The 21,093-nt window shown below is 44.8% G+C and overlaps 1 protein-coding gene across 3 annotated transcripts in view; it reads left to right on the top strand.

Moving 5' to 3' along the window:
• The window catches only part of OPTN (optineurin), a 42,367-nt gene extending 34,162 nt beyond the window's left edge, over positions 1 to 8,205 (top strand). For all 3 annotated transcript variants that reach the window (XM_048836575.2, XM_048836576.2, XM_048836577.2), the window contains exons 13-14: positions 6,820 to 6,902; positions 7,213 to 8,205. In XM_048836575.2, coding sequence (XP_048692532.1) covers positions 6,820 to 6,902; positions 7,213 to 7,337 — 208 coding nt within the window. In that variant the 3' untranslated portion in view covers positions 7,338 to 8,205. The remainder of the gene's footprint in view (positions 1 to 6,819; positions 6,903 to 7,212) is intronic.
• The last annotated feature ends 12,888 nt before the right edge of the window (positions 8,206 to 21,093 follow it).

Genomic DNA, 21,093 nt, shown 5'->3' with positions numbered 1-21,093 from the left:
CTCTTTCTCCTTAGCCAAATTGCACTTTGATCCTGGCTGGACCTTGAGCAGGTTCTGGAGCCTAGTCAGCTCCTTTTGCAGCAGAAAGCACTGCTGTTCCCCCTTCTCCACTCTGAGGTGGGTCTGCTCTTGCTCCCATTTTACTGATTGAAACCACCTCCATTCTATTCTCTGAATCTGGGTCTCATAAGCCTTCAACCTGTTACTTAGTTCATGCCAGAGAGCATTCATCCGGTTTGGCAGGTTGTAGGGTTGCCTGGTGCCCAACCAAGAGTCCTGGCTATCAGTCATTCTTTGAGCTCCCAGGCCCTGTGAAACAGGTTTCCCCTCTGTCTGACACCTCCCATCAGGGAACCCCGCTGTCCTCTCATTGGGCTCTTCTCCACTGGAGTAATTTCAGAGCCCTGGTCCTGTCTCAGTTCCTGCAACACATTAGGTACATTCCCCATGCTCTCTTCCCTCATAAGAGACTAGGTCTTTCCTTCAGCGAAAGCGTTCTTCAAACCCCACAACTGCTTTCTCATTTCTGTCCTGTGGGCCTCAATCCTGCTTCTTTTTCTAGCCCAGGTTTGCCAATTATGGGGAGGCCTGGGTCTATGATAGTACTAGTACTGCCTTCCTGAGTTAGAATTTTTCCTCGGGGCAATACCTTCTTGTGTGACTCATTTCCCCCTAATAGAAACCAATTGTCCCTGGGGTAGCCTTTCAAGCCCTAAACTGAGTCCTGATGGTCCTCTGCTCCACCTTCACTACAGCCTGAGCCTCAGTCATTTGTGGCCGGGTGTCTTGGTCAGCCTGGCCTTCACTGGTCTCAGTGGCTCTCACAGCAACTGGCCTGGCCTTACAAGCCATGGTTGTATCAGGGTAAACCCATCTCACCTGCCCCACTTGCCCATAGTACCTGCAGCTCCACGGTGGGGTCTTCCGACTCTTTCCTTCACAGCATCTGCAGTGGCTGGGCCTGGCTGTCAAGCTCCCTGCCACGCCTGAGACTGGTGATCCTGGAGTTGCTGCTGTTAAAGCCCCTCCAGGGTTTTGCCATGTGGCTGCTGGGCAGCTTGCTGGGACTTTACAGCTGCTGGCAGAGAGCTCTTATTTGCTCTTCCATGATCCCGTTGTTTGCAGGGGCTGGTCTGAATAAATCCAACTTCTGGTTCCAGTGTAACAGGGTTGTACTCACCTCTCACGTGCACCCCCTGACTGAGTGTGTGGGCCTGCACTCTCTCTCTCCCTGTTTTTGGTGGGCCTTTGCTGACTCAGCCCTCCATCCAAGTCATATACAGTCTGTCTGTGAGATAAAAGCAAAGCAAATCCCTTTTGGGGTACAAATCCAACAGGGGTCTCTGAGTGCCCTCTATAATGTCTCAGTTTGTCCCTGCTCCAGAATAGAACAGTGCCCCAGGGCTCCTTCTCTGGAGGCAGTGTCTTCACCCTCTTAGGGCCTTTCCAGCCACAACTCTCCAGCTGGGCCACTGCAGTTCAGTTCCCCCCTTTGGGGGTGCCTCAGTGTCCAGTCTATTCCCACCTTGGGGCTTATGGGGAGTTGGGGGGGGACCCAGGCCTGCCCACTACTCTGTGTCCCAGCCCAGGGACCCTGTAGATAGCAGCTGTCTGCTGTGTCCCTTTATCTAAGTCGCGCTGCTGCTCTGATTCCCTGGGCCACTTCCCCATGGCCCTGCGCCATCTTCACCCTGACCTCAGAGCCTTGTCCTGATGGAGTCCCTACAACCAGCTCAGGGCTCCTTCTCACTCTCCCTTGCTTCTGACAGCTTTACCTCATCTGAGATTCTGCAGCTCCTTCAGCCAGCTACACACCATCCATGCTTCTCCAGTTCTAGCAAGGAACTGAACTCCCTCGTCCCCTACAGCTCTTCTTATTCTGACCTGCTGGGCCCTGATTGGCTGCTCCCCACACAGCCACTCTAGGCAGCTTGGAGGACCTCTCTATTGCCCTTTGCTGGGGTGGAGTGTGGCTGGGCCACAAGGACTCCAGCAGAGGGCCTCAGGGCCTAGTCCACCCCGTCACAGATCAGCACTGTCAACATTCATAAATGATCTGGGAAAAGGTATGAGCAGTGAGGTGGCAAAGTTTGCAGACTATACAAAATTACTCAGGATAGTTAAGTCCAAAGCAGACTACAAAGAGTTACAAAGGTATCTCACAAAACTTGAGTGACTAGGCAACAAAATGGCAGATGAAATTCAATGTTGATCAATGCAAAGTAATGTAGACTGGCAAACATAATCCCAACTATACATAAAAAACGATGGGATCTAAATTAGCTGTTACCACTCAAGAAAGAGATCTTGGAGTCATTGTGGCTAGCTCTCTGAAAATATCCACTCAATGTGCAGCAGCAGTCAAAAAAGCTAACAACGTTCGTAACCATTAGGAAAGGTATAGATGATAAGACAGTAAATATGATTATGCCACTAAATAAATCCATGCTACGCCCACACCTTGAAGACTCTGTGCAGTTCTGGTTGCTCCATCTCAAAAAAGATATATTAGAATTGGAAAAAGTATAGAGAAGGGTCATAAAAATGATTAGGGGTATGGAACAGCTTCCTTATAATGACAGATTTAAAAGACTGGGACTGTTCAGCTTGGAAAAGAGACAGCTAAGAGGGGGTTATGATAGAAATCTATAAAACTATGAATGGTGGAGAAAATGAATAGAGAAGTGTTATTTGCCCTTTCACAAAACACAAGGACCAGGGGTCACGTGATGAAATTAATAGGCAGGTTTAAAACAAACAAAAGGAAGTACTTCTTCATACAACACACAATCAACCTGTGGAATTCGTTGCCAGGGGATGTTGTGAAGGCCACAACTATAACTGGATTCAAAAAAGAATTAGATAAATTTATGGAGGATGGGTCATCAATGGTTATTAGCCAAGATGGCCACAGACACAACCCCATGCTCTGGATGTCCCTAAGCCTCTGACTGCCAGAATCTGGGAGTGGACGATGGGATGGATCACTCGATAAATTCCCCCATTCTGTTCATTTCTTTCTGAGGTATCTGGCATCGGCCACTGTCAGAAGACAGGATATGGGGCTAGATGAACCATTCATCTGACCCACTGTGGCCATTCGTATGTTCTTATGCAGTGAGATCTTTGGGATTCCAGTTTTTATTCAAATTAACAATAAAATATGTAAAACGTTGTTGTTGATAAGTAGGACTGTCGCTTAATCGCAGCGATTAACTCAAAAAAATTATTCGCGATTTTTAAAAATCACAATTAATTGCAGTTTTAATCGCACTGTTTAAGCAAAAGAATACCAATTGAAATGTATTAAATATTTTTGGATGTTATTGTACATTTTTATACATATTGTATTCTGTGTTGTAATTGAAATCAAAGTGTATATTTTTTATTACAAATATTTGCACTGTAAAAATGATAAATAGTATTGTTCAGTTCACCTCATACAAGTACTGTAGTGCAAGCTCTTTGTCATGAAATTGCAACTTAAAAATGTAGATTTTTATTTTTTTGCTATATAACTGCACTCAGAAACAAAACAATGTGAAACTTAAGAGCCTACAAGTCCACTCAGTCCTACTTTTTCTTCAGCCAATCACTAAGCCAAACAAGTTTACATTTACAGGAGATAATGCTGCCCTCTTCTTATTTACAATGTCACCAGAAAGTGAGAACAGGCTTTTGCATGGCACTTTTGTAGCCGGCATTGCAAGGTATTTATGTGCCAGATATGCTAAGCATTCGTATGCTTCTTCATGCTTCGGACACCATTCCAGAGGACATGCTTCCATGTTGATGACGCTCATTTAAAAAAAAAAAAGCTTTAATTACGTTTGTGACGGAATTGTATGTCCCCGGCTCTGTTTTACCCACCTTCTGCCATATATTTCATATTATAACATTCTCAGATGATGACCGAGCACATGTTGTTCATTTTAAGAACACTTCCAGTGCAGATTTCACAAAATGCAAAGAAGGTACCAATGTGAGATTTCTAAAGATAGCTACAGCACTTGACCCAAGGTTTAAGAATCTGAAGCGCATTCCAAAATCTGAGCGGGACGAGTTGTGGAACATGCTTTCAGAAGTCTTAAAAGAGCAACACTCTGCTGCAGAAACTACAGAACCTGAACCACCAAAAAAGAAAATCAACCTTCTCCTGGTGGCATCTGACTCAGATAATGAAAATTGAACATGTGTCAGTCCACACTGCTTTGGATGGTTATTGAGCAGAACCCATCACCAGCATGGAAGCATGTCCCCTGGAATGGTGGTTGAAGCATGAAGGGACATATGAATCTTTAATGCATCTGGCACGTAAATATCTTGCGATGCCGGCTGCAACAGTGCTATGAGAACACCTGTTCTCACTTTCAGGTGATGATGTAAACAAGAAACAGGCAGCATTATCTCCTGCAAATGTAAACAAACTTGTTTGTCTTGGCAATTGGCTGAACAAGAAGTAGGACTGAATGGACTTGCAGGCTCTAAAATTTTACGTTTTATTTTTGAATGCAGGTTTTTTTGTACATAATTCTACATTTGTAAGTTCAACTTTCATGGTAGAGATTGCACTACGGTACTTGTATGAGGTGAATTGAAAAATACTATTTCTTTTGTTTTTTACAGTGCAAATACTTGTAATCAAAAAAATATAAAGTGAGCACTGTACACTTTGTGTTCTGTGTTGTAATTGAAATCAATATATTTGAAAATGTAGAAAATATCTAAAAATATTTAAATAAATGGTATTATTATTGTTTAACAGTGCAATTAATCACGATTAATTTTTTAATCGCTTGACAGCCCTACTGATAAATTATACATGCATTTGACAGTATCCGTGTGTTGGCAGTACAATCGAAGGGAGTTGAGAATTTGAAACCAAACTGGAACCTTGGAATGCTGTTCCAGAACTTCACTCCTCTGAGAGATAGAAAGTTTTGTGTAATTTCAAGCCTAAACTTATTGCTGGCCAATTTATATCCATTTGTTCTTGTGCCAACATTGGACCTTAATTTAAACAACTCCTCTCCCTCTCTGGTGTTTATGCCTCATATGTATTTAGAGAGCAATCGTATCTCCTCTCATCCTTTGGTTAGGCTAAACAAGCCAACGTCCATAAGTCTTCTCTCGTAAGATTCCTCTGATCATACTAGTAGCCCTTCTTCTGCACCTGTTCCAGTTTGAATTCATCTTTCTTCAACATGGGAGACCAGAACTTTACATAGTATTTCAGATGAGGTATCACTAGTGCCAGGTCCAATGTTACTAATGCTTCCCTATCACTACTGGAAATACCTCACCTTAGGCATCCTAGGATTGCATGAGCCTTTTTCATGGCCACATTGGTGGTTCATAGTCAGCCTGTGGTAGGCCTTGGTGCATTGGTTGTTCTCCTCCTCTGTTGTTGACAACTTATAAGTCCCCAACTTATAGCAGAAATTCTTGTTAGTCCCTAAGTGCATGATCTTGCACTTTTCACTATTACATTTCATCCTATTTCTATTACTCCAGTTTTCAAGGTCATCCAAATCTCCTTATATGATATTCTGGTCCTCTCCATATTTACACTATCTCCCAGCGTTGTTCCCCTGCAGACTTTACTGGTACACTTCCACTTTTTGTGCCAGGGCGTAGCAAAGCGATGGCTTACTGCTGCGGCGCCTCCTGCTGGTCATCTCGGGAATTAGCTCTTTCTAGCACACGGAGCGCCCTCTGCAGGTTGGTGGCTCGCCTGCTGCTGGCCCCGTGTCCCTCCCAGACCCCGGTGACCTTTACCTCAAAGTTCTGACCCAGCAATACCCCTTCGCTCTAGGTCTCCTTTAACCCCCAACCCTCTAAACCCACCTTGCCTCAGTGGCTACTGCCAGTCATCATCTAGCCCCCGCTCATTGGGGCAGACTGCAGTGTCATGGCCACTCATCATTGGCAAGGGGTTGGACCAGCTGCCTCTACCTAACCCCAGGCTACACCTCTGTAGCCTCAGTACCTGCTTTGGGCCTTATCCAAGGCCTCAGCCTGGGGAGTTGCCAGGCTGGAGCTCCCCAGCTCCTCTTGCCTTTCCCCAGTGCTGCTCTACCTCAGTTACTCTGCACAGCTCCCAGGCAGCCAGCTCCAGGGCTAGAGTCAGACTCTTCTTCAGGTTCTGGCCCACAGCCCTCTTATTAGGGCCAGCTGGGACCTAATTACGCTGGCCACAGCTGTGGCTGCTTCCCCAATCAGCCTAACTTGGCTGCTTTTAACCCCTGTTCTCCAGGAGTGGGGCAGCCACCCCAGTACACAGAGTCATTCATTAAAATATAAAATAAGATTTGTGCCAAGACAGATCCTTCACTAGTAACCTCCTTCCAGCCTGACAGTTCACCTTTCAGCATGACCCATTGTAGTCTTCACATTTTCTTACCCACCTTTCAATTCTCATATTAATCCCCATCATCTCCAAGATATGTAGCCCAAAACATTTTCCTGTATAACTTTGTCTTTTAACACTTACAATTGTGCATTAAATTATTTGAGTCCTGAGAATGTTCCAAAGGACAGAGTTCTAAGCACTTGTCCCAGGGCAGAAGCCTCTGTGTTGATGCCATACTACTTTCATAGAATCATATTTAAGGTCAGAAGGGACCATTACGATCGTCTAGTCTGACCTCCTGCACAAAGCAGGCCACAGAATCTCCCACTTTAAAATTCTTCCCTTCAGCAGTTCGTATCAGACAATCCTTCTGCTTTCCCTATTGTTCGAGGTTCGTTTCTCTTCCTAATAGGCTTTGTGTGTGTGCTTGACAACGAACAGCCTCTTAAATTCTTTAATCTCTGCAGAAGCTCTTTGGTGGAAATGCAGAGTCGTCATGGAGCCAGAGCATCAGTGGATCAAGATCATTCACCTCATCTTGTACAACGAGGTAAATTAACAGAAGATAATTGTTATGGCATCAAATCCTGGGCCTGGCCCTGCTGTGCCCAGTATAAGCCAGCTTCGCATTGCTGCCTGGGCCAGTCAAGTGGCACAATACTGAGCACTCTCAGGACTGCCTTGTCTTAGCCCAGCAGCCCGCAGGGCCTTTTTGTAACTGAAGATAGGCCAGCAAATGCAACTCCCTAGCTACAGTCCACGGGGCTATCAATATGGCATCTTTTGCCAGCACTTAATTCACATTTTCACAAAAGAGTGAAAATCCAGTTTAACATAGTTTTAATTCTCTTTCTCTGCAGGCACTGATCCTCAGGACTGGCGGCAGCACCAGAGGAACATTCCAGTACATTCCTGTCCCAAGTGTGGAGAAATTCTACCTGACATGGACACGCTTCAGATCCACGTTATGGACTGTATCATCTGAATGCTGATCTCCAACTCTTCATAAATGGAAATTTTCACATGCCAAGCAAATGCATTCTTTCCCTCTAGAATAGGGCCTGATCCTACTCCCCATGAAGTTTTACAGGGTTTTTCCACTGATTTCATTGACAACAGGGCAACACCACTTTTTTTTTTTTTTTTTTAGCATTTCCATTTGCTTTAGGGAAGAGAGAATTTTCATATTGTAAAATGAGTTGCTAATTTACGGAATTCCACATATATCTGCTGCGGTGGAATCTTTAACCATCCTCTAACAGCAAGCTCGACTTCTCATAGTTTATGATCACTCAGAGCAGAGAATGATTCACAGTATCTGGCTGAATTAATGCAGTCAAAGGAGAAACAAGATAGATATAGCTGTTCAGTTTATATATGAGAGATGAAGTGGTTACAGGCTTAATCAGGAAGCTAACTCATGTTTGAGAAGCTTTTAATAAAATGGAATAGTTTTGTATTCATTACACATTTGAAATGAATCCTGCTCTTGCGCTGAATAGTAATTTTATTGAATTCCCTGTAACCAGGCTAATCTGATGTTAGATTCTTGATACAGTAGTTTGTGTACTCTTTGCTTTTACCAGATGTGGGCAAAGTGTAAGATTAAACCGGTTGGGTCTGATATATGTAGCTGCTGCTATATTAAAGTCATTTGGTTTTAGAGAACAGTTCACAATTTAAAGAAGTTGTCTTTACTCCTCTCAATTGTAATAAATTCACCTGAACTTGTATAGTAGATCTCAAAATATTTTGCTGGAAACAGGTATGGTGGATGTAACTTAATCATTGAGGAGAGTTAATTGAGTTTCATGTTCACGAGACAAAAATAAATCTGTTGTAAAACACAAGAACCAACTTTGCAATTTGTGCATATTTTAGATCTTTATTATATTCTGGATTGGCTTTTTGTCCATATGTATTTCCAATAGGAAACTGTGTTGGGCTAGGTCTTTTGATGCTCTCAGAGGTGTGTGCATGTATTCTTTGCTTATATAATATCAAGTCTAAAAACTATCACCCTCTTCCTCAGGATTGTGGTGGGATTCCAGCTCAGCCCCTCAATCTGCTGCTTCTGTTGAATTACCATTGAAATCTAGAATGCAAAATCTACTGTGACAGCAACAACAACAAAAAAAAGAAGTGGGCACTGTGCTATTTTTCCAAAGTTGAGGGGAAGGGTAATTGTACACATCAGATGTAGATGGTCAGTGTTTTTCATATGTCACTTTATTAATTATTTCTTGGTTTGCCCTTATATTTTTGCGGTTGACCATTATGTAATAACCATAAATGTTTCAGTCCATTACTGCACACATTAGTATTGTGCAGCAGTATTAAAGCTTATGTGCTTGTTAGCTGCTGTCATTAGAAAGACTGATTTCACAAGTGCTGAACTTCTATTGCCGTCAGTGGAAGCTGTGAGTACTTGGACCTATGAAAAATCAAGCACACAGGAACATGTACTGCAGTAGGATGACATGCCATCCAGTAGAGAAGGCAGTACTCCTACACAAATGTGAAGAACAATGTGCAAGCAAAGCGTTTTTTTTAATAGCTGATACTTTGCACTTGGTGTACGTTTTCATCAAAGGATCCTCGGGATACTTTACCAACACTAAGGCCAAGTCTACACTACAAAGTTTTTCTGACACAAGTTACATCGGCATACAGGTGCCACAGTTAGAATATTGCTTGTCATATGTATATTTGGCTCCTTCTGTCGGCGCAGCACTTACTCACCAGAAGTGCCTGTGTCAATTCACAGTGCGGTGCACCATAGGTTAGTATCCCATTGTGCAACCCACCATCGTTCAGCGTGCTGTCTTTTGAGTGGTTTTGGCAATGCATGGTGGGGCAGAAATGACTTGTGCAGTGGTGACAGGGAGCAAGGGGTCTCATAATGTTCTCCATCTCATAATATTATCTCTATCCCATAATTTTCATGCCTATTTTCAATTTCCCACAAAACCCACGTGGGACTTGTCGCTGTCTACCGTCTCGGATAGGAGTATGGAGACTGCATAGCTCAGCATTATTGTCATAAGTGTTGCAAGCATAGGACGCATTGTCCTCTGGCATTCGCAGAGCCTCAACAAGAATCATGGGGAACATGATGATTTCCTTGTGGTCAGTTTGCTGTGGGACCTAGAACCAATTCAAGGCTGTAGGTGACCTGCACAGAGCAGCTGCAAATGGTGAAGTGCCACTTCTGGGTCCAAGAAATGAGCGCTGACTGATGGGATCACATTGTAATGCAGATTTGGGATGATGAACGGTGGCTGCAGAACTGTCGTATGCACGAGGCCATATTCCCAGATCTGTGTGCTGAGCTTGCCTCAGCCATTCAATGCAGGGACGCCAAATTGAGAGCTGCACTGACAGTGGAAAAGCGAGTGATGATCATACTGTGGAAATTTGAAAGCCAGATTGCTACTGGTTAGTGGGAAGTCATTTTGGAGTGGAAAAATCTACTGTGTGGACAGTTGTCATGCAAGTGTGCAACCAGCTCCAGCTACTCAGGACTGAGAGTCTTAGCAATGTGCAGGACATAGTGGATGGTTTTGCAGCTGTGGGGTTCCTGAACTGCAGTGGAGCGATAGACAGCATGTACATATCCATTTGGCCCCAGACCAATGGAAAGGGCTCCTTTTCCATGGTTATGCAAGCGCTGATGGATCACTGGGGTGTTGACTGGTTGGGGAAGGTGATGACACTCACCTCTTTAAGAACACAGTGCTCTTTAGAAAGCTGCAAGCAGGGACCTTCTTTTGCAACGGTCAGATTATCATTGGCAATTCTGAAATGCCAATAATGATCCTGGGGGATCCAGCCTACCCCTTACTCGCCTGGTTCGTGAAGCCATACACCAGCCACCTCAACAGCACCAGTGAGAGATGCGACTACAGACTCAGCAGGTGCAGAATGGCAGTTGAATGTGCTTGTGGTAGATTGAAAAGGCGCTGGCGCTGTTTACGCACCTGAATCTCAGTGAGAAAAATATCCCAATGAATATAGCTGCCTGTTGTGTCCTGTATAACGTTTGTGAAGCGAAGAGGGGAAATTTCCTGCAGGGATGCAGGTGGAGCGGCTGGGGTTTGAACAGCCAGGCACAAGAACTAGCGGATGTGCTCAATGAGGGGCTATATGGGTTAGGGAGGCTTTGAAAGTACACTTTTAACAGTGAACCACAGTAATGTGGTGTACTGTGCTCAAACTGGGGCAGCAGTTTGGGGGCTTGTTAGGAATTGTGTGGTGCTTTTTACACACTCTGTCACTGATATATGCACAAGTGCCTATTAATGTTGGGGGGGTTGTTATACATTTATGACAACTGCCATGTTTAGCACTAATCCGATGGGCTCTGGGTGTACAAGACTGATTTTCACTGCCAGCAGGCATTATATACAATGTGTATACTAATAAACTAATAAAAGATGAATAACTAGCAAAACAAGAGTTTTACTCTGTAACAAAAACAGCATCTAACAAAAAAATCGGAAGGACATAATAGTAAAATTTGGGAACCTTAATAAATAAGGGAAAGAAACACGGATGTCTGTTATAGCTACACATACATCAACTGTAGCTCTCAAAGGTCAGTGTAGGTGACACAGTGGTTGTCCATGCTTTCCCCCGGTGTGGAGTGGTAGAGGTACGTGTGCTAGTCCTGAGGCCATGGGGAATGCTGAGGGGGTGAGTTAGGGAGGCAATGGGAGTTGGGACCAGGATGGTTGACCCTGGAGGTCCACAAAAGTCTGCAGTATCTGAGTGCTGATGGAGAAGCCCCATTACGTCCTGGTGCATCTCCGTCTCCTTTTGCTGTGCCTTTTCACTGCCTGCTCTTTCCTTCTCCATAGTCTTCAATATTCACCCTCCAGGCCCTCTGTTCAAGGTCTGATGCTGCACTGGCTTGAAGGATGTCCCCGAACATGGCCTCCTGCATCCTCTTTTTTCCCCTCCTGCTTATCTAGTCAGTCATTCTGCTGGTGTGGAGAGTGCCCCTTCAGCCACAACGGCTGCAGCTACAGATAAAACACACAAAGGTACCAATGTCAGGATAGTAGGAACAGAAACGAAAACTGATGCTTCAGAACTCTTCCCCCCCCCCCCCCGCCACCTTCCCTTGCTCCCCTAAAGTGTTAAACAAGACAAGCTTATTGACGCTTCTGCTTTGGAGTTCCTGATCCTCATTGCCATTCTCAGCTCAGGCCACGGTGAATATGACCCATCAGGGAAACAGGGAATTGCTCAGTTGCACGTACAGGGCAATGGCACTGAATACTGGCACCGTTGTCCACAGGTGGTAGAGTTAGCTGATATCTCGCTCCTGAGAATAACAAAGGCAGAGAGAGCACAGCAGCTGCTGCTGTCCCAAAGTTGCCCGGGCCGACATGCCACTAGCCTGTTTACTGCAATTGTGTCTACCAAGTTATTGCAGACACAGGCATGCAGGGGTGTAATGAGGAAAGCCAAAGCACAATTGGAGTTGCAGCTAGCAAGAGATGTGAAGGGTAACAAGAAGGGTTTCTACAGGTATGTTAGCAACAAGAAGAAGGTCAGGGAAAGTGTGGGCCCCTTACTGAATGGGGGAGGCAACCTCGTGACAGATGATGTGGAAAAGCTGAAGTACTCAATGCTTTTTTTTTTTTTTGCCTTGGTCTTCACAGACAAGGTCAGCTCCCAGACTGCTGCACTGGGCAGCACAGTATGGGGAGAAGGTGAGCAGCCCTCAGTGGTGAAAGAACAGGTTAAGAACTATTTAGAAAAGCTGGACATGCACAAGTCCCTGGGGCTGGATCTAATGCACCTGAGGGTGCTGAGGGAGTTGGCTGATGTGATTGTGGAACCATTAGCCATTATCTTTGAAAACTCGTGGCGATCAGGCGAGGTCCCGGATAATTGGAAAAAGGCAAATATAGTGCCCATTTTTTAAAAAGGGAAGAAGGTGAATCTGAGGAACTACACACTGGTCAGCCTCACCTCAGTCCCTGGAAAAATCATGGAGCAGGTCCTCAAGGAATCCATTTTGAAGTACTTGGAGGAGAGGAAATGTGATCAGGAACAGTCAACATGGATTTACCACGGACAAGTCATTCCTGACCAACCTGATTGCCTTCTATGATGAGATAACTGGTTTTGCGGATATGGGTAAAGCGGTGGATGTGACATATCTTGACTTTAGCAAAGCTTTTGATATGGTCTCCCACAGTATTCTTGCCAGCAAGTTAAAAAAGTCTGGATTGGATGAATGGACTAGAAGGTGGATAGAAAGCTGGCTAGATCGTCGGGCTCAATGGGTAGTGATCAACGGCTCGATATCTAGTTGGTAGTCAGTATCAAGCGGAGTGCCCCAGGGATCAGTCTTGGGGCTGGTTTTGTTCAACATCTTCATTAATGATCTGGATGGTGGGATGGATTGCACCCTCAGCAAGTTCGCGGATGACACTAAGCTGTGGGGAGAGGAAGTTACACTGGAGGGTACGGATAGGGTCCAGAGTAACCTAGACAAATTGGAGGATTGGGCTAAAAGAAATCTGATGAGGTTCAACAAGGACAAGTGCAGAGTCCTGCACTTAGGACGGAAGAATCCCATGCACTGCTACAGACTAGGGCCCGACTGGATAAGCTGCAGTTCTGCAGAAAAGTTCCTAGGGATTGCAGTGGAGGAGAAGCTGGATACGAGTCAACAGTGTGCCCTTGTTGCCAAGAAGGCTAATGGCATATTGGGCTACATTAGTAGAAGCATTGCCAGGGGATCGAGGGAAGTGATTATTTCCCCTCTATTCGGCACTGGTGAGACCACATCTGGAGTATTGCGTCCAGTTTTGGGGCCCCTAGTACAGAAAGGATGTGGACAAATTGGAGAGAGTCCAGCGGAGGGCACTGAAAATTATTAGGGGGCTGAGGCACATGACCTACGAGGAGAGGTGGAGGGAACTGGGCTTATTTAGTCTGCAGAAGAGTGAGGGGGGATTTGATAGCAGCCTTCAACTATCTGAAGGGGAGTTCCAAAGAGGATGGAGCTATGCTGTTCTTAGTGGTGGCAGATGACAGAATAAGGAGCAATGGTCTCAAGTTGCAGTGGGGGAGGTCTAGGTTGGATATTAGGAAAAACTATTTCACTAGGAGGGTGGTGAAGAAATCTCCATCTTTAGAGGTTTTCAAGGCCCGGCTTGACAAAGCCCTGGCTGGGATAATTTAGTTGGGGTTGGTCCTGCTTTGAGCAGAGGGTTGGACTAGATGACGTCCTGAGGTCTCTTCCAACCCTAATCTTCTATGATTCTATGATCACTGCCTGTCGCGGGGGAATGTCTTACCAGAGGAGGAGAAATAAGGCTGCCATCACTAGAAACTTTTGGGAGAGGATTGCAGTGTACCTCTATGGAAGTTCCATTGAGATCTCTCAGGAGGATTCAAGGGATGTCCCTGTGTACATGGATAAACTGCTTTGTGTGCCCTCCCTCCGCCTAACTCTAGATAGAGGGAAATGAAAAGAAGATAACAACTCTACCTCTCTTTGGTGTACCACTCCCTCCACTACAAGTGAAATAATGAAAAGTCAAAAAATACATCCTGCTAATTTGTGGTGCCATCCCTGTAATGGAAAATTGATTTACACATTTACATGAAGTTCCTTCCAATGCATCGGGCTCACCCGTGTTGACTAGCAGGACTGGCTGCATTGCAGTGGAGTTAAAAACAGATTCTGGCTTATGGAACAGCTGGATCTCCAGGCCCCTGTCTTTCATACCCCTCCTCCTCGCTGTTCATGACTCAGGCACCTCAGAAATATCCATGGTGGTGTATGTGGTGGGGGGAGTGGGATCTGCGCCAGGCATGGTATGCAGTTCATTGTAAAAGTGACACATCTGTAGCTTGGCACCAGATTGACTGTTGATGTCCCTGGCCTTCTGGTATGCCTGCCACAGTTCCTTGGCTTTCACGCAGCACTGCTGCTGGTCCTTGTTGTATCCTTTCACATGCATCCCTTGAGCAAACTGCTCGTAGATGTTGATGTTTCTACAGCTGGTTTGGAACTCTGCCTGCATAGCCTCTTCTCCATGCATGCCCAAGAGATGTAATAACTCCTGTCTACACTAGGCAGAAGTGCAGCTGGAGCATGTAGCTGGCATGATCAGTTGGGCAGCTACGCATAACAATGGAGAGCCGATAGAGGTGTGCTCACCAATCTGGACAACCAGAAAAAGGAATTTCAAAAATGTGCAGAAGTTTTAAAGGGAGGGTGGTATCTGGTTTACGTGATCCCTGGGCAATGAAGCTCTCAGTTGTGACCAGAGCGGTCAGTGTCAAGCATTGTGGGACAGCTGCTGTTAGGGTCGACATGAGTAATGCCGTCTGTGTTTGCGCAGTATCGACCTCTGTACAATGACTGTTGCTCAATGCTGCTTGAGGAGGTAATGTTACTATGTTAGCGTAATGGGGCAGTTAAATTTGTCTCCCATCATTGTAAGTGTAGACACATGCACAACTAGGTCGATGCAAAGCAGCTTATGTTGACCTAGCTTTGTAGACCAGGTCTAATTGTCACAAATTTTTTAACTATGAATTACTTTGTGTCTGTTTTGCAAATGAAGAAACCCAGTTGTTAGAGATTCTGCATGTGATAGTAATTTGATAGAAGTACTGTAATTCAGCATTCTTCTGATAGAAGGTTAATGGAGCTGATTTAATAAAAGGAGCATTAGTCCTACTTGGAACATGGAAAATCCGTGCAAAAGGCCATAGTGAGAATTACCTATTCAACAATCAAGCCAATAATAATCATTTTTAAGTGGTTTGAGTTAAGTGGGGAGCTGGGTGTGAAGTGCGTCTGCAACGGCCAATCTACACATGGGGGAGGGATAGCTCAGTGGTTTGAGCATTGGCCTGCTAAACCCAGGGTTGTGAGTTCAATCCTTGAGGGGGCCATTTAGGGATCTGGGGCAAAAATTGGGGATGGTCCTGCTTTGAGCAGGGGGTTGGACCAGATGACCTCTGAGGTCCCTTCCAACCCTGATAGTCTATGATTCTATGATACACTGCAGCAGCATAACTACGGGGCTCTAGCAGTGCTGCTGTAGCACTATAGCATAGCTCAGGGGTCTCAAACCCCATTTACCTCAGGGCCAGCGCCAGTCCTCAAATACTCCCAGCGGGCCAATCATGTCACTGGAGATGGTGTTCGGAAAATAAAATGGTTATACTGTATTTTTTATTTCAAATTTCTTAGAAATAATAAAACTGTCAGACAACTTTATATAATTCTTTGCCTGCCAGAGAGTTTTTAGTGTTTGCCAGACACCTGGCAACGCTTCAGTTCTGTCAGTTTGTTGATGTTTGGCCTCAGTGACTGAGCAGTTGAAACCTTCAGGATTGCAGCAAAGTGGGCGTCAGATAGTTGTGTTCGGTATTTTGACTTGTTTATGTTCATTGTGGGGGAAAAACGTGGTGCTGCCTCCATGGCTGACTCTGCCTGGCAACTAACGATGGTATCTCTGTCCCTCTCCCCCAGCCAATGGTGGGGGGGCGGCGCCTGCAGCAGACATTGCTGGCAGCGTGTCTGCCTGCGTGTCTCCTCCGCAGGCCGCAGCGGGGAGGTTCTAGGGCCACAGATGTTGGATCACCCCTGCATTTATATATAAGAAGTAGTGGTAGGCCGTTTGATATATATATGTTATAAGGATTCTTTCTTTCTTTCTTTCCTTTTCTTTCTTTCTCATTCTGTCCCTGCACAAACTGTATTCCCGTTTTGAGCTTACCTCTGTAAGAATTGCAAGGCCAAAGCGCTAATTATCTCAGGCTGCTACGGGGGACTGAGTTAAAGTTTGTGTTAGAAAGTGATAGGAATGGCCGTTACAAGACAGAGAGTCTGTACCAAGGAGTGATAAGAACTTCGAGAAAACAATGCTGCTCTTTGAAGCAACACACTCTCACCCCTGAGGTGCTTTATCATGTCTATGTAGATTTTTGTATAACAAGAGATGGAAAGGGAATTGGATTGAATTTGTTACACCCTAAAAGTCATGAAATTACATTTGAAATAGAAGAATGATGAGTGTATGGGAGTGAGTGTTTGAAACAGGTAATTGATTGGTTAGTTGATGGTGCCAACCTAAACCTAAGAATTATAACTCCAATATCGATGGGCTGAAGAGAATGCAGAGTGGAGATAACCGGATGACCCCCTGAGGGCAAACTGGAATCCACCCGAGCGCATCAAGGAAGGACAGAAGAACTGAAGATAACACCCAGCCATCATGGAGCCGTCATGAATGTACCATCTGATGATTGAACTGATTAATGGTCATCTCGAGTGCAACATCAGCATGATGAAGCAACCTCCATAGACTTGTACTGGGCCAAAGACCTATAAAGACAGAACCAAGGGATTGGGTTCTTTGAGTCTGGTTCTGCGACCACCCTCCAGGAGCATCAGATGAGTATCTGACCATGACTTGGCTCCACCCTCGTGTCCGGGCCACCTGGCCAGTGACATGGCATGAGCAACCCTTAGGCTGGAAAGTATAACAACTCTGCAGAACCTGTGTGAATGTTTGTATGAGTGAATAGTTGTAGTGATTGCATTTGCTGATTTTCTGTTGTATTTACAACAAACGCGGCATTTTGCCTTATCCCTCTTATAGGATCCTATTGGTATTATTTTATTAGTGTAACACAGTTGGCCTGCGGGCCGGGACTTTGAGACCCTGGTGTAGATGCTTCCTACATTGATGGAAAGGGTTTTTCCATCAAGATAGTTGATCTATCTTTCAAAGAGGTAGTGGCTAGGCTGCTAGGTACCTAGCTATGTGTTCATTGGCGATTAGCTCAGCTTAACTATGTTGCAAACAAATAGTTCAACAACCAACTCAGAGATGGACAAATTGCACCAGTCACCAAGTCCCGTTATCTTCAAGCAGAGTCTGCAGCTACACTCTCTGTTAGCTGTGTTTTGCTCTTCTCTGAAACAATGACAGGTTTCAGAGTAACAGCCGTGTTAGTCTGTATTCGCAAAAAGAAAAGGAGTACTTGTGGCACCTTAGAGACTAACCAATTTATTTGAGCATAAGCTTTCGTGAGCTACAGCTCACTTCATCGGATGCATACTGTGGAAAGTATAGAAGATCTTTTTATACACACAAAGCATGAAAAAATACCTCCCCCCACCCCACTCTCCTGCTGGTAATAGCTCATCTAAAGTGATCACTCTCCTTACAATGTGTATGATAACCAAGTTGGGCCATTTCCAGCACAAATCCAGGTTTTCTCTTCTTCCCCCGCCCCCCCAAACACACACAAACCCACTCTCCTGTTGGTAAAAACCCTGGATTTGTGCTGGAAATGGCCCAACTTGATTATCATACACATTGTAAGGAGAGTGGTCACTTTAGATAAGCTATTACCAATAGGAGAGTGGGTTTGTGTGTGTTTTGGGGGGGGGGGAGACGAGAGAACCTGGATTTGTGCTGGAAATGGCCCAACTTGATTATCATACGTATTGTAAGGAGAGTGATCACTTCAGATAAGCTATTACCAGCAGGAGAGTGGGGTGGGGGGAGGTATTTTTTCATGCTTTGTGTGTATAAAAAGATCTTCTACACTTTCCACAGTATGCATCCGATGAAGTGAGCTGTAGCTCATGAAAGCTTATGCTCAAATAAATTGGTTAGTCGCTAAGGTGCCACAAGTACTCCTTTTCTTTTTTCTCTGAAACAGTTACCCCAAGTTTCTATATTTGAGTTACTCCCTGCTTGAGCTAGTTTAGCTAAAGTGACAGGCTAAACTGCACTGCAACACTTGAATTACACAGAGTGATTGGATTAGCAGCTAACTCAGAGTCATGATAAAGGGAGATGTTGGGGTGCATTCTCGAGACTCCTGTCCCTAGAACATAAGAATGGCCATACTGGGTTAGATCAAAGGTCCATCCAGCCCAGTATCTTGTCTTCCGACAGTGGCCAATGCAGGTGCTCCAAAGGGAATGAACAGAACATGTAATCATCAAGTGATCCATCCCCTGTTGCCCATTCCCAGCTTCTGGCAAACAGAGGCTAGGAATGTCATCCCTGCCCACCCTGGATAATAGCCATTGATGGACCTATCCTCCATGAATTTATCTAGTTCTTTTTTGATCCCTGTTATAGTCTTGGCCTTCACAAAATCCTCTGGCAAAGAGTTCCACAGGTTGACTGTGCATTGTGTGAAGAAATGCTTCCTTTTGTTTGTTTTAAACTTGCTGGCTATTAATTTCATTTGGTGATCCTTAGTTCTTGTGTTATGAGAAGGAATAAATAATACTTCCTTATTTACTTTCTCCACACCAGTCATGATTTTATAGACCTCTATCATATCCCCCATTAGTTGTCTCTTTTTCCAAGATAAAAGTCTCAATCTTATTAATCTCTACTCATACAGAAGCTGTTCCATATTGTAAGTAGAGTCAGAATGGCTCTACCCTGACATCTGGTGGTGAGATGTGGAAAAGGACTTCAGGGGCTGATCTCGTTTGCCTGGGCACACCCACCCTGCCTAGCATGATGGACTGCTTGCCCAAATGGTCACTTTGGCTGCTGTGGGATCCCCAGTCTCTCTGTTATTGGGGCAGGAGTAATAAAGTGTTGTTATCCTGGTTATGTGAATCAAGGACAGTAGAACTGTACTTGGCATTTTATGACGGAGGGACTCGCCCTCAACTATGTAGCACTCGCTGGGCAAGGGACATGGGTTCCAAAACCCAGTGAATGGAGAGAGGCTGGGGACAGGTATGTGTACCTGGTAGTGTGGGCCTATTCTTATTCTGAGGGCTTTAAACACTATTTTGACCCCTCCACTGTGTAATAACAGAGCTAATTTTGGCTCCATTAGGAGTCTTGTTACATGCTGCAGAGCTGAAATCACTGTTACCTTGGTCTAAGCATTAGACCTATTTTGGACTAGCACTGAGGCTCCCCTACTACCAGTTAAGAGTCACTGAGAGCTGAAATCACTAAAGAGCTGAAGTTACTAAGAGTTGAGATCACTGAGAGCTGTGTTAAGTTGGGAGTGGGGGGGCCTGAAGACAAGTTGGTGTGCAGACAGCAGGACCCCATGGAGAGGCGTGGCACTTGGCCATCGACCCAGCAGTGGAGCATGTAAGATGACCCCACATACCTCCCTCCACTTCCACCCAGGCTGGGAGGTAAATTCTGCAGATGAACTTCTGGACTCTGGGGGGCTGCACTGACCTAGGACAGAAACTGGGGGGGGGGGGGGGGTGACTATTGGGTTGCTGGACTTAAGACCCTGAGGGGAAAAGGACACTGACAAACTTACTTCGGGGTGGGTCTTTTGCTCATGGTTGGTGTTATGAATCCTGTTTGTGGTATTTCTCCAACATAATGCCACATTGTTTCCATCCTTTATTAAAAGGCTTTTGCTACACTCAGACTCTGTGCTTGCGAGCGGGGAAGTATTGCCTCTTAAAGATGCCCAGGGGGGTGGTATGTAATTGTCCCAGGTCACTGGGTTGGGGCTTGAGCCGGTTTTGCATTGTGTTATTGAAACGGAACCCCTAGATACTGAACCCAGCCCTTGTTGCTGCCAACTCTGACGGGCAGAAGAGTTACAATATGTTTAATCATTTTTGTTGCCCTTTTCTGAACCTTTTTCAGTTCCAATATATCTTTTTTGAGATGGGGTTACCACATCTGCATGCAGTATTCAAGATGTGGGTGTGGATTTATATAGAGGCAATATGATATTTTCTGTCTTCTTATCTATACCTTTCTTAATGATTTCCAACATTATGTTTGCTTTTTTGACTGCCACTGCACATTGAGTGGATGTTTTCAGAGAACTATCCACAATGACTCCAAGATCTCTTTCTTGAGTGGCAACAGCTAATTTAGACCCCATCATTTTGTATGTATAGTTGGGATTATGTATTGGTATGTGCATTACTTTGCATTCATCAACACTGAATTTAATCTGCCGTTTTGTTGCCCAGTCATCCAGTTCTGTGAGATCCCTTTGTAGCAATTTGCAATCTGCTTTGGACTTAACTATCCTGAGTAGTTTTGTATCATCTGCAAATTTTGCCACTTCACTGTTTACCCCCTTTTCCAGATCATTTATGAATATATTGAATAGTACTGGTCTCAGTACAGAGCCCTGGGTCTATTTACCTCTCTCCATTCTGAAAACTCATATTTTTTTCCAACCCTTTGTTTTCTATATTTTAACCAATTACTGATCCATGAGAGGACCTTCCCTCTTATCCCATGACAGCTTACTATGCTTAAGAACTTTTGGTGAGGGTCCTTGTCAAAGGCTTTCTAAATATCTAAGTACACTATATCCACTGGGTCCTGCTTGTCCACATGCATACTGACCCCCTCAAAGAATTCTAGTAGATTGGTGAGGCATGATTTCCCTTTACAAAAACCATGTGGACTCTTCCCCAACAAATTATGTTCATCTATGTGTCTGACAATTCTGTTTTGTGTGTGTGTGTGTAATCCGTTGGTTCAACGATGACGTTTTCATGCTATCTCTTTTTGTGGATTCTGGAGTGACTCTGAAGTCCAAAGCGTGACACGCATGCTCGTGAGCAGATTGGGCAGACAAAGTCATTGGTGAGCATCTTGGTAGAAATAGCCATAGTATGACACTTTTCCTTTGCAGCTAATGATTGATTATTTCTGTCCTCTTCAAAGGCTTACACACATTCAGTGGCACTATTCATATGTGTGTTTGCAGGA

Source organism: Caretta caretta, chromosome 1 (assembly GCF_965140235.1).
Source record: "Caretta caretta isolate rCarCar2 chromosome 1, rCarCar1.hap1, whole genome shotgun sequence".
NCBI lineage: Eukaryota > Metazoa > Chordata > Testudines > Cheloniidae > Caretta > Caretta caretta.
Note: the sequence above shows the minus strand (reverse complement) of the source record. Positions and strands in the feature narration are given on the sequence as shown.